The 20,284-nt window shown below is 45.0% G+C and overlaps 1 protein-coding gene and 1 pseudogene across 2 annotated transcripts in view; both read left to right on the top strand.

The window, feature by feature from the left end:
• Positions 1 to 3,944, top strand: part of LOC142091568 (CMP-N-acetylneuraminate-beta-galactosamide-alpha-2,3-sialyltransferase 4-like) — a 13,588-nt pseudogene extending 9,644 nt beyond the window's left edge.
• The window catches only part of TLR4 (toll like receptor 4), a 20,998-nt gene extending 714 nt beyond the window's left edge, over positions 1 to 20,284 (top strand). The window contains exons 2-4 of one of the 2 annotated variants that reach the window (XM_075170420.1): positions 11,086 to 11,242; positions 12,058 to 12,224; positions 13,516 to 20,284. In XM_075170420.1, the coding sequence (XP_075026521.1) occupies positions 11,138 to 11,242; positions 12,058 to 12,224; positions 13,516 to 15,775 (2,532 nt within the window). In that variant the 5' untranslated portion in view covers positions 11,086 to 11,137 and the 3' untranslated portion in view covers positions 15,776 to 20,284. Of the gene's footprint in view, positions 1 to 11,085; positions 11,243 to 11,993; positions 12,225 to 13,515 lie in introns of those variants that run through there. The other variant, XM_075170421.1, reaches the window with a different exon arrangement.

Genomic DNA, 20,284 nt, shown 5'->3' with positions numbered 1-20,284 from the left:
CATCCCAAGTGTGAGAGTCCAGGGCTTGGAAAGTTGGGTGCCTCCCTCAGTTCTGCCTGCCCACATTCAGGGAGAGCAGAAAGCGAAGTAGACTGTGGCAGCTGTTGGCAAACACTTTCATTTGGGCCCTTCTTGCCTCTAATTCATTAGAGGAATTATTCTGTGACCTTTCATTCTTCCTCTCCACAATACACTGCATGCCTCAAGCAGAGGTTCACTCTCCTAGTTACTGGTCTGCTGGGTATCCACACTTGACTTTCTCTCTATTTCTTTATGTCTTGTGTCCTCTGGTTAACTAGAGATCCCTCGCAATTTTCCTGGTGTGTTGATGGCACTGCATTGCGTTGTGGTCACTGAGATAAGACCCATCTGGCTAGGATACAGCCAGAGTCCTACTAGTCAGGGCTTCACTCCACTGATGCCACCCCAGGAGTTACCTAGGAACATCAAAAAGGCCCTCAAGGGATGCTGATCTAACCCGCTGGATATACTTGTCAGAGAAGGCCTTCATCTCTTGCAATCTATTCTTTTGCCAGCTTATGGTGCCAAAGGTGCATTGTGGTCGGCAATGGCTACTCCATCCATGGCCAACGCTTTGGGAAAATGATTGACTCTCACCACGTTATCATAAGTTACTGAATCCTTAATAAAGCCTCAACAATTAAGCAGAGGCTGAGGAGCGATAATGTGCATCTGACTTTCTTGCCTGGCAAACATAACATCTAGGATCCATCAGCTCAGGTAATCAAATAACTTTCTTGCAGTCCATGGCCAAGCAGAGGCACTGCGTAAGCCAGAATTTGTACCACTCATTTACAGATGTTGTACCTGGGAGCTGGATAGCCATCTCCAGCTCGGTGGAGTGGCAGGCAATCCCAGTGTTACAGGACTACATGCATTTTTACTCTGACTTGAGAAAGTAATTTAATTTCTCTGTGCCTCACTTGCCTATCTGAAAAATAGTGGTTGTCTACCACTGCTGTCTGCCTTTTTATTACAAGGGAGGAACTATTGGTGTGTCTGTGTGAGGTGCCCCATACCGTGGTTCCCATACCATGGAACCAGGCTGCCAGTTTGGCCCATAATGGGTGTCGGTGCCCTCAAGTGAGTTCACGCGGCTGGTCATGTATCTGACAGCACACAGCTGCCTCTGTGGTTGGGAACAAGGGATACTGAAACTGGACAAATTCTGGCTTTGATTCTCAGATTAAACAATGCTCCAGTAAAAGACCACAAGAAAGATGTGGGTGAGACAACCAGTATCCGTCTCTTCTTCCCTGAATCAGCTCTGCTCAACCCTCTGGAAAACAACAACAACGATACACTGCTGGTGTTTGTCCCATTCAAGCCCCTGGTTTTCTTCTGGCTTAGGGAAGTATTGCTGAAAACAAGGAATAAGGTGAGATACCTTTAATGAGAGAAGGTTGAAACCAGGTTATTTGTAGTGACACATTCAATAGCTCTAATAATCATGTATCTTTCAAGTATTTAATGAGCTGCATAATGCACCTGAGACCTTATTTTTCACTAATTAGAAAGACCCCAGTCTCAGCCACAACGGAGATAGGTGTATGGGAATGAGTGGAAAAGACCAGGAGATCCTTTGTTCCTCCAAACTCTCCTGAGTCCTTCTGAGCACCCGGCCAGGTCAATAGACCACAGCTAACTCGGGGATCCCTATCATGGCACTGTCTGGTGTGCATGGGCATGCCTTAAGTATCTCTCTGCCTTTCTCCTACAGACAAAGGTGGGGTTTTGGCGGTAACCCCCCCAGGAGTGGAACGGGAATGTCTCTCAGCTACGTATTCTCAACCCATATGTCACCTATGAAGCGACGTACAAACTGCTGCAGCTGAACGCGTCAAGTAGGGTATGATACCGTACTGGAGAGCAGACAGATGAGCATCAGTGTTCTGTCTTCCCTTAAACCTTACTGCTTCAGTGCCACGCAAGGGGAAGGAAAACCTTTTCATTAGATTAGCTAGTCCCTTCCCCTAGTAAATGAAGTCTTTTCCTATAGCATGGTGCTTCAGGTTTGGAGCCCTGCTCCTACCCAGAAAAGGAAGCGTTTTCCCCACCTGTCACAGCACTGCAGTGTTATTCTTATTCCAGTCTGCCCCATCACCCCTTGCCATTTTGCATTCAAATCCCTTTATAGAGTTATATTCCTGTCCATAGTTCTAGACCTCAGAAAACCCGGTTCTCTAGTGACGAGCAGGTGTGCTGTATAAGCCCTTTCATATGTGTTCCTGTGCTTTCCCTGTCTGAAGACCATTACTGATAATTAGCTAGCGTAAAATGGGAGGAATTTTGGTTGGCATTCCTTGAAACACTCCATTCTCACAGATCTCTGGCCTGAGGCTTGCTGTTATGCCCATTGCTTCTGGAGCACAGATTTCCCCTTCACTGTACGATGGAGGATTATTTCATTAATGAATCTAATGATACTTTGTCTTTGGTCCTGACGATCTTTGTGATGGTGCTGTGCAATCTTTAATTAACTTTAAGCCTGCCAGGCACTACTAGGATGTTTATAATCTGCAACAAATGCAGGAGAAGCTTGAAGGCCTGGTGTGGTAAAATAACCTTGTCCAAGGTCATGCACTGACTCTTGGCTAGGGCTGAGATTAGATGCCAAGTCCCTGACTGCTGAAGCAATGCTATAAAAAAAGAAAAAAGTACATTTCCCTGCTAAAATGTTTGGAAAGTGCGAAGTGGGACAATCCAGGTGAGGAGTGTGAAGTGCTCAGTTAGGCTTGGGGGACCAGAGAGCATGTTTAGCTGCTTGCGAGAATGGTGGCTGTGCTGCTCAGTCACAAGGCTTTTAAGGCAGCGTTTGATTTTGTACGTGGCCATGTTAGCTTTACGTGAGCAGAAGGCAGTTTTGTAGCACGCAGGCCAGGGACAGGAGTTTAATGCATGGATTAAAAGTGAGGTATCACACAAGGGCTGCCAGCAGGGAATACACAGAAAGAGGCACATGGAAAAGACAGAGATGCAGAGACCTTGTATAGGCTCTGTCGTGGACGTGGATTTGTTAAAAAGTGTGCTGATTTCTTCCATTCGAAGCTTTTTGATTTTCATGGAGCTCTATGTTTTACCAACCCAGAGCCCTCATCTTCTGCAGCACTTTTTCATAAGATACTTCTTGTTTGAGTTTTGGGAGTGCTGTCCATGCACCTGCCCTGTTTCATTTACATATTTTTTTGCTATATTGAATGTGGAAGAATCTACTGGTCCCAGCTGCAAAGGTGTTGCTGGTGTCAGTATTGTAAAAGTATGAGTTTGAAATCCTAAAACAGATGTTCTCTCTTTTCCCTTCCCAGAGATATGCCACCACGGGAATCATTGCTTTGAACTTAGCCCTCCATATGTGCCAAGAGGTCAATATTGCAGCTTTGGTTACTCTGGCAACCATGACAATACTACGCCAATACATTATTTCAATATGGGTCGCTCATGGAAAAAAGAGGTAGAAAATGCCTCCCCTTCAAACTAAGGTGTTCTCCGTAGGGGAACCTACTGGACAAAGCTGGGAGTCAAGGAGCCAAGAGGTCTGATAGCTATCGCTGGTGTTACCCATGGAAATTCCTGCTAGCACATGCCAGGGGAACGTGTTGAGACACGCTTTGTTCTCAGAGAGCAGCTTGGGCACAGGTGCTGGCACCTTCAGGGTGCCTTTCATCTACCCTAGTTTGGTGATGAGGGTCCTGTGCAGTGGAAGTCCTGCAAGGGGCTGCAGGCAAAGTTGGATTGGGCAGGATCCGGTGCATTTTGGGCAGGATGAGGGGCACTGTAAGGAATAATCTATAACTTTGCCTCTCTTGTCCCTGCAGCTTTTTCAGCATAATATCCCTGCTGAGAGGAACTGGCTGCTGAAAATGATTGAGTGGGAGGTGATTGCTGACATAGCCAGCCCTTCCTTCCAGGCCCAGAACTGCTGAGAGAGGGCTGTGCTGCCTGCTGTCCCCTCCAGACACCACTGATGATCCCAGCTGGGCTTTGCCCTTGTTCCATGTTGTTCTGAGCCAGTCACAGTATGTCCTGTCACATGTGGGGTGGGAGATGAATCCCTGAAATTCAGAGCACTTGTCCTTTCCTCCATTGGCCTCTGGTTTCCACTGCTGACGGCTGTGGTGGAGGGTGGAATGTTGCACAACCCTTCTGCCTTGGGTAATCCCCTCCTGTTTTGTAAACAGCCATCCTGTGCTCATCAGTTATTTGTGAAAAGCACTAAACTGAGATGCTATGCTGATCCTCAGCCCCTGAGACAGGGAGGGGGTGAGGGTGCGATACCTGCCGTGGGATTTCAAACTCCTTCCTAAGCAAATTGGAGTGAGAGAGAGTGATACCCATCACTTTGGAAAAGGGCCAGGTTGAACACTCAGAGATTTCAGTGTCTTGCTAATTGTTGGGAAACATTAATGACTGCAGGAAACAAGAAACGTCGTTTCTTTTATTGTTCTGTCTGAGAATAAATGCACTTCTGGTTTCAAGGAGTTGGCACTGTCTTGTAGGAGGAAGATTTCTGGTCAGGACAGGTGAGAATTACCTTAGTATCTCTTCTGAGATCTTCTCATGACTTTATGATCCCATGTAATCCACTCTTTCTTTTTTTTCTTTCCCTCAGCATGCTGTCCGGAGGTTTCCATGTCTCTTCCAGATTGTTCTGAGCATGGAGCCACCCAGCCAAGTCTACTTTGTGTGCTGAAGATCTTCCACATTTAAGAATCCCCACTTAAGAACCCTTAAACCCCCACTTATCTGTGGCTGGCTCATGTCCATATTCCACCTCTGGGACTACATCTTCTCATTCTCTACTGCTTCCTTCCAGGATACAGCTATGTCATATTTTCCCTTCTTTACTTCTCTCGTTGCTACTTTCTTCCTGGCCTTTCATCATGGGTTCACCTCAGTTGCTGCCTCACCAAAATGCTGCCTCTACCAGCAGAAAGAACCTATAGTGATGGACCTACAAGCTGATGGCTATGTTGGTATGACCACTTTGCTGCAGCCTCTTCAGCCAGGTGCTCATTGGGAAGAAGGCTCCTGCTGCATAGCTATTAGAAGGCAAACTCTAAGAACGGGATTGGCTTAGCTTACATCAGGCTGCATGTGTCTTACAGCATTTGGAGTGTGGGAGCATTAGTACAGTACCCATATAACTGCTGACTATTGCCATGGGAGGGGAAACAACTGCCTTCCCTCCCATTTCCTTCCTCCCTCCCCTTCGCTGTGGTCAGGCTTTCAGGGCACTTCCTGTGCTATTCGTGTCCCTTCTTTTCCTGGGTAACTTCTCTTCTACTGTCTCAGCCCCGTCTCTTGAAAGCTTTCCATAACGCCCTGTCTCTCATCATCTGCAGAGTGTTAATGCCCCTCATGTTGCTCCCACTGCTATTCTCTTCTGGCCAGCCTGGTTTCTCCTCCATTAGAGCTGGTTTTGTCCTTGTGGTGCATGCAATTCATGGCCAAAGAAATGCTGATAAAACTCCCCCAAAGCTGCCCTGCCCTGGGAGACTGGTGGAGGAACTGGAGGCCCTGGTCCAGCTCAGTCTGAGCAAGGTTGCTTGAAGGCTGAAAGGGGATGACCTAATCTTGCACATGCAAACAGAACTGAACTGAGCTTGGGAGAAAAAGGGTGTTTTAATAAATTTTATCAGCTTTACACTGCCTTCTGGTTTTACTCTGTACACAGATAAGACTTTACTCTCTAAATAACCCATAATAGCCACAAAGGTTCTGCAGATTCCAAAAATACAGTGTTCCAAATGCATGCAAATACGCATTTGGATCTGGCTCGACCACTCTTTTGGAATTTATTGCTTTGTAAGTAATGGAAATGGGCTCTCAACTATGTGGACAATTAATATTCTATGTTCTTCTGCTAGAGTAAAATGGCATAAAAATCTTAATGTCTGAAAGCTGATGTATAAAGCATGCTATGAACTAACCCCAGGAGATGGTTTACATTTTCCCTCTAGGTAATGTGTATACAAGAACTTTGCCACAGCTTGCAGGAGCTGTGTCTGCACTTTCTGCCGCAGTTGTTGCAACATTTTCCTGTCATGTAGTGTCAAGTCATGGTAGTGAAACCATAAACATGAGGCTTGAGAGTCTTAGCATTGGTCACTGCCTGTGGCAGTGCTCTCAGTACTTGCAGCAAGCAGGTCTGCTACACAGCTTTTTGCTCTTATGTTTAAGAGCTGGCCGGTTTTCCCTTAAAACAGGGTTCTGTAATCTCGCCAGGTAACCATGATTCATTAGAGCTGCCTCGTGTTTCAAACTTGCCCACAGTGTCGGAGCAATGTAGTAGAGGCTTAGTATTTAAACATGCTTTGGTGGTGGCACTGAATCCCCAAATCAACCTTTCTTGTGTCCAGTTTAAAAAGTGTGAGATCTGCAGTCCTCCATGCCCTACACACCTTTCATGTTTGATAGTCTGAATAAATCCTTGCCCTACAGCAGACTCATTATTATCAAGAGAACTGAGGGAAAGGAGGTGGAATAAGTAGGATAAGGCAAAGCCACAGTAATACAAAACATATGTAAATTAGGCTACGAGATACCATAATACAGATGTAATGGATGGGGAAAGAAAAAGAAAATGAGTCCCATTGTTGCTTCAATAGCAAAAGCTAGCATCGGTCTGAGGTGGTAAATCTACCCTTCTCAGGGCTGTGGAAAGGCAATTATACTCCTTCTAAGCACAGCGCGTTTCATACCGAGGCACTGTGAACATCCTCATATCAATGGCGACAGTGAATCCCCGGCTCTGTGGCCAGCCGAGGGGTGACCACGGTTCAGCCGAGGCAGAAGGGCAGGGAGCTGCTGGGCTGTTTGGTGCCAGCCTGCCTCTCTCCAGGGGTCAGGGAGCTCCACCGTCACTCACTGCCTGTCCACGAATGCTTGGCAAGCGAGTCTGGATGCCTCCACCATCTGTGTGAAATCCTTCCAACCATTTAGATTAAACATTGACTTCAGTAAAATGTAGGGCTCCTAACTGACCTGACATAGTCCATATGGAGTAGCTGCCACAGATAGTGACTGTCTTGACACTGATTAATCACTTCTTCTAGCTGTGTATTTGTCCCTGGTTACTTGACACAGTTCTTCCCAAATAGCTTTTGAATAGTTCTGGGGTATTCATATGACCTTGGCTTTGGGGAATAGTCCATCTGATGACACACATTACCTACTTCAAAGTAGGCTTGGCTGCTTTTCATCAAACTGACTTGGACACTAGCTTTCGGGTTTTTTTTTTTTCCTTTCCCGTGTGTACACCAGTATCTGTCCTTTTCTGCAATGGGAAACATCTTAGCTATGCTGGATTCTGTTTGGTTTAGGTGGCACCATTTGCAATGGGCTGGGGCTTGGTCTGTGCTATATAGCATGTAAAGACTGTCTCTGATTCCACCTCCATGTCCTTACCTGTCACTTACAGTCACAGCCATGACAAGCAATCTGCATTACTGATGCTCCTTGCTTTGAAACTAGCAGTTAAATGATTTATAACTAGAGTCAATCATTGCTCAGACAGACAGCAGTGAAGCTGTCTAACACCCCAAACTAAATGCAGAGTTTCTCCCTCAATCTGAACGTTGTTCTCTTCTTCAAAGGTACGAGATCCGAAAGCAAAGGCAATAGGTCTTCCAGGCTGATCTTCCATCAAGTGTGAGATTATTACACCCACTTCATATGGGGAAGCATCACAAGTGAGAGTTATAGGCATCAAGGCACTCTAGTAAGGACCTGTTCTGATGATACCAGTTTCTCAGCTCCTTCACCAGCCTTGGTGCAGGGTGCATGCGGACCAGTGCTGTCTCTGACCAGTGTCTGCCAGGTCAGCCAGGGGTTGCTGTGTGAGATGGTGACTCACCACTTCCAGGAAGCAATGTATTTGTGGAATTTGCAGCAAAAAGATCTTAAAGCCATTTTCAGATTTTTTTTCCCCATTTTTCCTTGTGATTTATAAAAATTGTTTTTCCCAGCAGAATGGCTGGGAAAATTCAACATACTGTCAAATTTTTGAAACATTTCCTTTTGCTTTTCCTATCCTCTCAGACAGCCTTTCAAACTTGGACAGATGACTGACTTGCTGAGTATAAGGACTGGCGACGTGTCGGCAGAACCTCGAGGACTCGGTAACTGTCTACACACCCTGAGCCTAGACCCCAGCTACAACATGATGTGATTTAAGCTTAATTCACCACAGGTGACTGCTAAGCTGAGTTGTGTTAGCTGATACTGTGCTAGTTAGGAAGGCACATATGACCAGTGCTGCAACCCACCTGAGAGCAATACTGGGTCAGCTGGTGTAGCCTGACCACATGCCTGAGCTTCTCAAGTACTTTTGGAAGTTCTTGTGGTGCTCCTCATCTCTAACACCACAAATACTGCGTTGTGTAAGTGCCAGCATCTCGGGAATGCTCTCTCCCATCTGATCCACATCCGAATAGTTGTTACAGATGGTCCTTTCACTTAAAATAAGACCTGGTTTGTTTAATCTTGAAATAGTTTTTGCCATGTTCCTCAGCCTCTATTTGCAGATAGACTTGGGGAACTGCTTAGGATGACTACAGAGGCAAATACATCCTCTCTTCTGGGTAATAGCTGTTGATCTACATGTGATACTGGGTTAGCTGTGACCTTGAAATCACCGTAGACACAGACAGCCCTATCTGTTTTCATGGCTATCACCAGTTGTTTTGTTCAAGAGTTTAGCTAACTTTTCTTTTTGGCTGGAGTTCACAAATTATTTTCTTTTAATATAAGCAAGTACAACATGTTTTGTCAGTCCAGCTACATTGTGGCTGTCATATGCTGTGTAATACCTTGCTTGAGATCACAGAGGTTGAGTATACGCTGTCTGCTGTTGTGTTACTTATATTATAATAATGTTCAGGAGAACAAAGATTACTTGGGCATGTGTTTTTAGAAACACAGGTTTTCTGTAACACCTCTTTTCTAAGAGATCTTTGATGATCCCACCAGTAAATTGCCAGCACAGTGAATCAGTTTCATTTTAGATGTTATTCTTGTCACTTTAAAGGATTCCAAATAATACTTTTGTTTCTTGTGAACCGAAAGAGGCAATTACATAGGCATTATTGCATTATGGCTTTCTACAGTCATTGCACACTGTTGTATGCAAGCTGAAGAATATGAAGTTAACCAGCATTGACTTTCTAAACTGGTGGCTGGGTTTGATTTGCTAGCTTGCATGTTTTCTGTTGGTGCCCCATCCCTTGCAGTTTTTATATGATTTGTCCTTGAGCAAATTTCAATGTGTATTGTGAAACTGTCCCTTGTGATAGAAGCAGCACATTCTTTGAACGTCCTTCAAGCCGTTCTTTCCACTTGACCCCTAAGCATGGCTGTTGGACGGATTTTGTGATGCTCCCAAACTCTCCAGCATCTTCAGTGAGTCTCCATTGAAATGGTAATTTCTGGAGCATACTTCAGGCTCATCTCAGCTTTAGATAAAAATTAAATGTGGATTGCTTCATTCTGCATATTGAATACTAAAAGATGCACTCATTTGTCCTCTCTGCAGACACATGATGCTCTGCCAATTTCCTTAATCCAGGCACAGAAGCAGTCAGCAATTGTTTCCATTCACTTTTGATTCCATCTGTAAAAGGAAATACCTGCAATCACGAGAGGCTTTTCAGAACAGGGATTTTGTAGAACTTGCTCAATTTCAACAAACTTTTTGTCTGCTGGCTTAATAGGCATTATCTGGCTGCACATCAGGGTGTCAGTTTTAGCTCCCATTGTGCTGCCATGTGTTTTTCATCGCAGAGATCATCTGTTATTTCAGGATTTCCCCATCTTTCAGTGGCCCTCTACTGACCTGCCAAAGAAGTCCAATCCCCCCCCGCCATATTTTAAACTTTTCTTTATAAGTGGGTTGCTCACTGGCCTGATATTGCAGCTTTTATTTAATACCAATTTTCACAGATTTTCATGAGTAGTCATTCCCTATTCCATCTACTTCTAGACTAGTAGCCTATCCTCATCTCACGTTTTTGCAACTTCGCGGTCTATGTGGTGTTAATAATAGCCAGAAACCCTATGGCTGGATCCCCTGTAACACTTCCTAGTTATCTACAGAAAGACAGGAGTAGATACATGAATGCACTACCATTTATCAGAGTAAATGAAGGCAGGGAGCTTTATTAGAAGGCTCACAGCTGATTTAAATTAATATTGCCAACTGTGAGGTTTTACAAAGCCTCTTCCAGAAACAATAGCTGTGTCTGCACTGCAAATTAAGGACGGTATTGAGATGTACTCACTTTTGTAGCAAGGCATCAAACACAGATTCAGGCATGACCAGGGCAGATAGCAGCTCTAAGCCCAGCTGGGGTGTTTGTGCCTCTCCCGGCTTGCTGCCCCCAGCAACCCACCCACCCAAGGGAAGGGTGCGGAGGGGTGTAAGGTCCTGGGCTCTGACCACTCTATGAATCTCCTGTATTTACTCCTTGTGCCTGGCCATGTGCAATTTGTTCCTGCGATAATTGCAATACTGTGGTCCAGCCAGATGGATAAAACCTAGATGCATGTTCATAAGAGCTCGGCCGTAGATAAACCTCTTGTTACCTGGCTCAAGAAAACATCTACCACAGCTGAGCACTTCTCCACTACTTGCCAGTGTGGTGTAGCTGGGAGCGTGGCAGAAGTACAACGGCAGAGAGTCATTCACTATATCCAGTGCATTTGAATTATGGGATGTGAAGCATGACTTTCCAGAAATTGGACTTAGAATTCCACAACGGTTTCCCTTTTTTTGCCAGTTTGACCTGAGCTAATCTGAGGCAACCAAGTGATGCACTGATACCACACATATTCCTCTTCAATTTCTAGTCCAAACGATAACTTTCATTACTTCCTTTTTTCTTGTTTTTTTAAAAACTTTTTTTAAAAACAATTACAAGAAAAGCAATTCACTCAGAGCATGTCTAGAAACCAGGCAGCTACCAGTTTCACTTCCCTCCTTGTTTTCTGCAACTCTCAGTGACGTGCAGTGAGAAGCAGGAGTGGTGAAACACAACACTTGGCATTTCAGGAGGTTTCTCGCTCCAGGTCCTTGAGTGATACCCATGCTGCTTTCTCCTGCACTCCTGGCCTCCTGAAGATGCCCAGGAGAGAAGCTCTTCCTCCGTGGACACTCGTGGTGGTGCTGCAGCTGGCGCTTGTCCCATCACAGCTGGCAGGCTGCCCCCTCAATCCCTGTTTGGAGGTACGTGATCTCTAAATGAGCACAAAATCTTTCTCTGGTGCAACTTTTCCCTCTGCTTGGGAGATTTGTGCATCAAGTCTATCAAGTCTGTTGTGTGTTAGTTGTCTTATGAAAGCCCATCTTTTTTCCAAGGTTGTTACCAAGGCAATTGAAGTATTTGAAGTAAATGCTGGTCTCAAAAACATCTGAGAACCAGAACCAGCAGCATGAACCATTTCTTCTTGTTGGCTTTCTGTACCTCTGAGGTTATTGCAGTACAGTTAATCTAATAGATTATGTTTCCCTTCAGGAAGAGATCCAAGCCTTGTCTATATTTTCTGCAAAATATAGTATTTTCGCCTGATTTGTACTGTAGAGTGATTTCACCGGTACCCGGCACTGATCAACTGCCTTTTGCAAACTTTTGCTGACAATCATTACTTACAGAATAACTGTGGTTAGAACTGCCTGCTTATCTGCAGTGTAACACAGCTGAGAGCTGATTCTGGACCCACAATGCATCCCCGTGTGTTTGTTTTGCTGTCTCTCTCAAAGGTTGCTGCTGGTTCATCCATAGCCTCAAGGAACACTGTCCTGTAGTTTTGCACCTGCTTCAATCAGCAAGAAATGTAGCTCCTCCTGGGGAGTAGGACTGGTTCTATTAGAAGTGGGAAAGATGCTTAGGATATATAAGGTTATTTCCTAAAACTCAGGGCAGCTCATTTAGAAATTAACTACAAGGTTAGTCATTCTGCTCCTGCTTTCCTGACAGTGTAATTTTCTGGCACCTCATGAAGAGCAGATGTTGACCGTGATTGAATCTGCCACTGTTACAGGTCATCCCTAACAAAGCTTTCAGATGCATGGGACTGAACGTCTCTGGAGTTCCTGCTGAAGTCCCAAATACCACCCAGAACTTGGATCTCAGTTTCAGCAATCTGAAATCACTGGGGTCAGATTATTTTTCATCAGTCCCTGAACTGCAGCTTCTGGATCTTACAAGGTAATGAGCTCTTTTATGTGGATACTGGTCAATCTTGCTTCACCAGCTGGGCCACCGTGGTTGCTTATTTTGAGGTCTGTTGGTCTTGGCTGTTTAATTTTTTTTTGCTTGTGACTTTATCCTTGTGTCTGTCTCTCTGCACATCCCCATGGTCAAGTGATGTGCAGCTTTTAGTCCAGTTACACAGTGCACACCCTCTGTGCAGAGCCGAGGCTGTCAGTCTGATCTTGTAGGTTGGGATGTGAGAAGGAGGAGGAAGATGTTTTACTTCTCTCTGAACAAGAAAAATGTCAGACTTTTCACTGTTACAAAAACTCTGAAATGGAACATCTTGGGTGAGCTGTTTTTCTAATCACAGTTTAAAAAAAAATAAAATGAAGGTACATTCATTTTCTAAAAGGCTGTTTTAAAATATCAACATATTCTCTTTTCCCTTCTCCTCACATATCTGGGGGAGGAGATGGGGGAGGCTTATTAGCAAATTTGAATTGATATATAATTTCCATTGACTTGAGACAACAGTTTCTCTGGGTAAATTGTTTCACTGGAAAATGTCACTCAGTCTCACCACAGTTACAGCTCCAAAGCGGCTGAGTGGCAGAGCAGGTCTGCTGTAAGGCACTGGCTGGATTATAAAGCTAATTTTGCTTGAATTCTTTGTGGAATGGATTTGGGTCTCAAATTTTGGATCTTCCCATGTGAAACCACCTTTAGGTCGCCACCCTCTTTTTCCCTCTCCCTTTTTTCCTTCAGAGCCATCATGGCCTGGGGTCTGTTCCCTCTCAGATATCATCAGCAAAACTGCTGACAGAGTTGTGAGCTTTGCCACTGCTGCATCGTGCTGGTGCCAGTGGGACGGCCCGGATGGGGCTGAAGCGACAGTCTGAAGGCTGTGAGGGTGCAAGGTGTAAGGGAGTGCTCTATCTGGTTGGCTCTGCCATCAATTATCGTCATTACAATGTTACTTTGGCCTAAACAGAAAACTAAAATGCTTCTTTCTTGCTGCCTGCTTGAATTTTTGACCTTTGCTGTGGCTCAGAGTCTCTCGTGTGCAATTGAACTTCAGATTTTGAGAGGGAGGAGGAGGTAAAAGAAGGTCTCCTGCTGAGGAAGGGTTCCCTTTGCACTTTCAGGAGTGCTGGCTCTGCCCAGCACAGTAAAGCCAAACCAACTTCCAGCGTGAGGTTGAGCCTGAGAATGTTGCACCAGCACTTAGTGCAGTAGCGTTAGTGAACACGCAATGAAAGGGACAGTGTTTCATGCACATTTACTCTCTTTTCCTGCCCAACAGGTGCCACCTCCAAACAATAGAAGATAACTCTTTTAAGGATCTTCATAAACTTTCCACCTTAATTTTAACTGCCAATTCCCTCCAGTACCTGGGGACAGCAGCCTTCTATGGCTTAACATCTCTGAAAAAGCTAGTATTGGTGGAAACCAACATAGCCTCTCTGACTGACTTACCCATTGGACACTTGCATACCCTGCAGGAGCTGAATTTGGGCCACAACAGCATTGCTTCATTGAAGCTTCCCAAGTATTTCACCAACCTGACCTGCCTCAGGCACCTGAGCTTTGTCTCCAATAAGATCACATATATCTCCAAAGGAGACCTTGATGCCTTAAGGAAAACGAACAGGCTCAACCTCACACTGGTGCTTTCTTTGAATGATATAAAATACATAGAGCCAGGGTCCTTTGCAAAGCTTCACCTTGGTGAGCTGGTTCTAAGGTCCTCTTTTCAGAACTTCAATGTGATGCACACTTCTCTTCATGGCCTGATTGGTTTACAGGTCAACAGACTAATAGTTGGAGAATTCAGCGACAGTCAGAGATTGGTAAACTTTCAGAGTGGACTCTTGAGTGGACTGTGTCAGGTACAAATGCAAGAGTTTGTCTTAATCTCTTTCAGGAAATTTGAGAATAACACAGACACTCTTTTTAACTGCATAGGCAATGTCTCCAATATTCGCTTGGTGGACCTCGAACTTGAAGAGGTGTCAGAGGTTCCTATGTTCTCTCAAGTGAAACAGCTGGAATGCAAGAAATGCATGTTTAAGGAAGTGCCTGCTGTGAAGCTGTCTCTTTTCAAGGAGCTAAGAGTGCTTCGTATTACCAAGAGCAAACACCTAAATAGCTTCCGGCAGAAATTCGAGAGTTTAAGTAACCTGGAGGTCATAGATTTGAGTGAGAATCACCTCTCTTTCACTAGCTGCTGTTCCCCTCAGTTTCACAGGTGTCCAAATTTGAAACACTTGAACCTAAGCTTCAATTCTGACATCAGGGTGACTGGAGATTTCACTAATGTGAAGAATTTGTTATATTTGGACCTTCAGCACACAAAGTTATTTGGTCCTGGCTCCTACCCCGTCTTTCTATCCCTTCAGAAACTCATTTACCTCGATATTTCCCATACCAGAACTCATGTTAAATCCCAGTGTACATTTTGTGGCTTGAATTCTTTGCAAGTGCTCAAGATGGCAGGCAACTCCTTTGAGAACAATAAATTGGCCAACAACTTCAAAAACCTAAGTCACCTCCACACCTTGGATATTTCAAGTTGCAAATTAGTACAGGTGGATCAAAGTACATTTGATGCCCTCTCTGAACTAAAAGAGCTAAACATCAGCAACAATAAACTACTGAGCTTTGATCCTGTAGTCTACAAGCCTCTCCAAGCCCTCACAGCCCTGGATTTCAGCAACAACCAGCTGAGTGTTCTGTTGGACTCAGCCCTGGAAATCCTACCTGATAGTCTGGTCCTGTTAGACATCTCTCAAAACCTGTTTGAATGCTCTTGTGTATACCTGAACTTTCTAAAATGGATCAAGGAAAAGCAGGAGCTACTGCAGAACAAGGAGTTGATGATATGCCACACGCCTGCCTACGTGAAGAACGTGAGCCTGTCAAGTTTTGATCTGTCCTCCTGCCAACTCAATACAAGCACAGTGGCATGCTCAGTGATCATGTTGCTCGCTGCAGTGGTGTTCCTCTTCCTGATTTACAAGTTCTACTTCCAGCTATACTACTCATTGGTGCTGCTCAGTGGGTGTAAACACTCTGCAGAAAGGGGTGACACCTACGATGCATTTGTTATCCACTCCAGCAAAGACCAAGAATGGGTGATAAAAGAGCTGGTGGAACCCTTAGAAGGAGGAACACCTCCCTTCCAGCTTTGTCTTTACTACAGGGATTTCCTACCAGGGGTACCCATTGTCACCAACATAATCCAAGAAGGTTTTCTGAGTAGCAGAAATGTCATCGCAGTCATCTCTACTGACTTTCTGGAGAGCAAGTGGTGTAGCTTTGAGTTTGACATTGCCCAGTCCTGGCAGCTTGTTGAAGGAAAGGCTGGAATCATCATGATTGTACTAGAAGAAGTGAATAAAGCCTTGCTGAGGCAGAGACTGGGGCTGTCCCGATACCTGAGGAGGAACACATATCTCGAGTGGAAAAACAAGGAAATAAGCAGGCACATCTTCTGGAGGCAGCTGACAGGAGTCCTGCTAGAAGGCAAAAAATGGAATCACGAGGAGGTAAAGCTCATGTGAGCGAAAGAGAGATCACTTCTGTCCTGTCTCCCATCCTGGCCTTGGCTGATGGCTGATGCTCAGAAGTTGGTTCTTCTGTAGCAGTTCAGAGTTGGAGGAAGTGGATGGAGGCACTGTAAAAACACTACAGAAATACCTGCCTTGCTGGTCGTCCTTTCTCAAGGGAACTTGCAAGCTAAGGAGTGACAACAGCTAGAAGATCTCCACATGCCTCAGCTCCATGTTTGTCTGTAGCTGTCAACCAAAGCTGTCAACTGTAGCAATCCACGCAGGTCTGGTGGGTTGGTGAATAGATGGACTCCTCTTACCGTCATTTGTCTGCCTCTGAAACTGGATTTGGGTCCTGGGGCCATTTACCCAGTGCAACTTCAGGGTCTGTTGCTTTGACTGGACCCCAGGATCTCCAGGGGTGAGCAAAGGTACAGGATTCTTGGCTCTAAAAATGGGTGGGAAACAGAAACAATATTTGGATCCTGAAAGTCTTGGGTCTACCCCCTTAGGCACCATGACTCAAGGGAAGAACCCTACAGAGGGAAATGGGGTGCCCTACAGCCACAGACCACCTGGCAGCTACTCAGTGAAGCTGAGCAGTTATGTCATCAGTGTGGGAGGAGGCTGCCAATGGTGAGAAATTTCCCCAACATGTTTATTTCAGTTTTCTTTAGATCAAGACCAAATATTGAAACCCCCAAATATTTCCATCACCTGGAACTCCTATTTATATCCATTCAGATATTTGAGAGAGTGGTTTGAGATTTTCTTGTGGTCTCCAAAGATCAGTGGGACCAGAAGAAGCTGCAGAAATGCTTGATACCTTTAAAATCGAGGTACTTGTTTGCTCCAACTGCTTCTCCTCATCCAATGTTTCTGGATATACTGTGTGGGACTGCCCTATATGCGAGATTGAGCCTGAGCAAAGTGTTTTGATGTTTACAGCCAGCTAGTTCTAGAATAAGTTTTTCCAGTCTCTGGACCAGCCTTAATTCACTGTTGGAAGGTGCTGTAGGAGCCTTCAGCCCGTGGCTTGAAATGGACTTTAGGTATGTTCGGACCTAGCAATGAGGCTGAGAGTCCCTCTTCCTTCCTCCCGTCATGCTGTGGCAGCCTCTGGTCCTGGTGGGCATCTCGACATGTGTGGTCAGCCTTTCCAAGGGTTCGGCTGCTACGTCGAACAGGACAGTCACTGGTCGGGAGAGTTTTCCCTTTGTTTCACTGAGAACGTCCCTGACATTTTGCAGGGAGAAGAGAGAGAGGAGCAAAGTCTGGGTTAGATAAACTAAATGTATCGCAGCGCTGCCCTGAATAAAGGGAAGGAAAGTCTAAATGCCATGGAATCATATTGCAGAGCACTCCGTTGATGTGTCGGATATCGAACGCTGCTGGAGTATTGCTCTCTATTTACGGTAGGCTTTGGTTGGGATTAATCACTGAATTAGTCTAGTTTTAAACTTGCAAATCCTTCCATAATCAATGACGTTCTACAGAGATAAAACAGAAGCAATTGAGTGGTGAATCAGATCTGATATTTATTCAGAAGAAAGGGCCTGATCCATCTCACTTTTCTCAGCACCGATCAGCGACATCTCCGTGGAAGCCAGTGATAAATGAGATCGACATCAGACACTATTTGCAAAAGAGGGAGAGCTAGTTCCAGGGCTTGTGCTGGCAAAAGCTGAATCACGGTTCCCTCTCTATGTGCTCTGTCAGTAGTGTATTGGGATAACACTACCAAAAAAACCCACAGCCCTCTCTAAGGTTTTTTGTGACCCATGAGATGAAGCTTTAATAAAACTAAGCTCAGTGCTGCGTCCATTTGCCCAGCGAGTTTGTTTTGCACCTGCTAAGTACTGTTGCAGCCGTTTCCAAAGCGGGGTGCTCCTTACCTCTGCTGTGATTGACGGGTCCTGAGCGCTGCATCTTGCCAGCAGACCTGCCTCCTCACCCAGGGGCAGAGGCTGCTGGAGCTGGGGAGGGGGTGCAGTAAAGCAGGGCACAGCTCCAGGTTCCCTGGATTGAGGCCAAAGGAGAACACAGAGGACAAAGCAAATATTAGCCCGGATTTCAGCAGCTACAAGTTAAATTGGAAAACGAAAGAGGGAAAATTAAATGGGGTGGGTGTTACTGCTCCTGAATTGAGCAGCACTGAAGCGGCATTTCTCCCTCGGTCTTTCTCTCTGTGGCTCTACAAACAATTCAGTGTATATGTATTTCTGGCACAAAGCAGAGACTCCTATGATTCTTGATTGTAATTATAATAATGAGTTTCAGAAAGCCTGCAAGAGGTTCTGGGCATTATAATAAGGGTTTAGGACAGTATCGTTTAAAAAGCGAGTGTTTGTTGAATATCAACAACTGGAGGAGAGCTGGGGTGATGCTGAGAGGAGGCTCCCACCTGTACAATTTAAAAAGAAACCAGTCACTACTTCTTCTCTTCCTATTCAGAGTCTCCACAGTAGAGATGCATTCGTGAGTTGCCCCAGGCTTTCTTACTGCTCAAGAGAAAGCACAAAACCCATCATAGCTTCTGGAAGGGGTGAGGGGAGCAACATGGTGCAGTGAGATGCAGACTGGAGGCTTGGGCATTCAGAAAACCAGGGAGTTTGGAAGAGGTTCATCCTCTGCAAACCCCACAGTCACTATCACTCCTGCTTCCCTCCATGCATTTAGAGATTTCACTTGGTCTCAGCAGTAGTTGGTGCTCTGAAGACACAAGCTGATTTACTTTATTGCTGAGACCTTCAGCAACAGAACCAGGATTATTTTTTTTTTGCTGCGTGGCACAACGAGGCTCAGGAGGTCAGGCCTGCTGGTGACACGAACACCCCTTGGTGGGACCTGGGTGCCAGGCACAGCCACGTGCTGTAAATATCCATCCATGCAGCCACCGGCTCTGCTGGGTGAGCGGCTCCCAGCCCTCCCGCAGGGGTCATTAACCCGCCCTGGCAGTGCCCGTCTTCCATGCTTTCTGGTTTATGAGTCTAGGAGGGAAAAGGCTGTGTGAACAATTATATTTTCACCATTTACCCAGCAGAGAAAAAGTAGATTTGTTTTTGGAAAACTCAAAACAACTTTCCCCAATACTATAAATGGGGAAAATATTGTGGTTCAAACAGAAAGACACACACACCTATTTGCCTTCGTTATAGGAAGCGAATTTCCAAAGGAAAACGCTGAACGTTCTCATGTCTCCAAACATGTTGGCATGTGTTGTTGTTTGAAAGTGTTCACTGTGCAGCAGGTAGCCTTGATATTATTTACTCGTTTGGGTGAATAAATGAGCAGCCAACCAAACATCCGTGCAGGTCTGTATTCATTTCTCATGTAAATAGCTGAACATGTTGCAGTTATTAAAGCATCTATTTTACCCAGGTCATAAAAACAGATGGAGATGAAGCTCCAAAGGCTGTTGCATCCAAGCTATTTCATTTCATTTCTAATGGGGAGGTGCCCTGATTTCACTACGTATGTGCTTAATTTGACCCATGCAAAACGCGGTACAGATGAAGCTCCGGTCTTCCTTGCGTTGCAGAGGGTGATGTCTCAGAGGCAGGCCATCATGATGTGCTGGCATCATTGCCAAGATGCGGTTTGCAGTGAGGGCTCTGAACAGAGCAAGCCCTCATTAGCGTGATTGCATTTGTGGTCTCCACACTGTAGCAGAGACATTATGTAAAAGCTGAAAACTAGAGCCGTTTGCATTGATGCCCGCCTGGATCTGGATGGCTGCAGGAACAGCGCTGCGTGAATGCTCCCTTGGCCTCCCCAAGTATTAGCACAGACTTCCAGTCTCAGTTAAAAAATCAACAAAACAAGAGAAAGCAGCTGGTTTCTCTGGACCGACTGATACTTGACAGGAACAGGTTGAAACTTTTCTGGAAGAGTGTTTGTCCTTTGGGAAATGCTATTTTGTAGGTGGTTTATGTAATTTAATGAGATAGTGTTCCATAGATTGGAACAGAAATTGTCATAGCAGGGTTTCTGGTTTAGTATTGCATGGGGTTGTAATCTTGGAACAGACACTTTGCATGGAAACAGTGATTTTTGCAATGTTTTGGAGTGGTTGAAAAAAAGGATTTCAAATAAAAGTTAAATTGTTCCGCAAAAATGTCGGTTTAGGCTTATGCTGTTGTTTCTCAGAGTACCTTTTCATTTTGAATCTGACTAGCCTCCCAAAACAAAACCAAAATGTAAAAATGTTTCCACCTACCCGAATTAAAAAACACAAATTTTGTTTTGTAGGAAAACTCACGATTTTTCATTTCTGTACCATGCTGAAAAGCAGAACTTTTGACAAAATCAGAATTCCACTTCCATGACAGCTCTTACCCTGACCTTCTGAAAGTTAAACCTTCACCTGGCTGTATCACACATGTAGTTCGGGCAGTAAAAAACACTGAAGAATCCCCAGAATGAATTTCACTAAGTGCCTTTTGCAAAACATCTTGAGTAGGTTGCAGTCAATCGATACGAACTGCCTGAGAGTGAGAGCAATTGAACATGGTAGGAAAG

Source organism: Calonectris borealis, chromosome 21 (genome assembly GCF_964195595.1).
Source record: "Calonectris borealis chromosome 21, bCalBor7.hap1.2, whole genome shotgun sequence".
Classification (NCBI taxonomy): Eukaryota; Metazoa; Chordata; class Aves; order Procellariiformes; family Procellariidae; genus Calonectris; species Calonectris borealis.
This window is presented reverse-complemented; position numbering and strand designations above follow the sequence as displayed.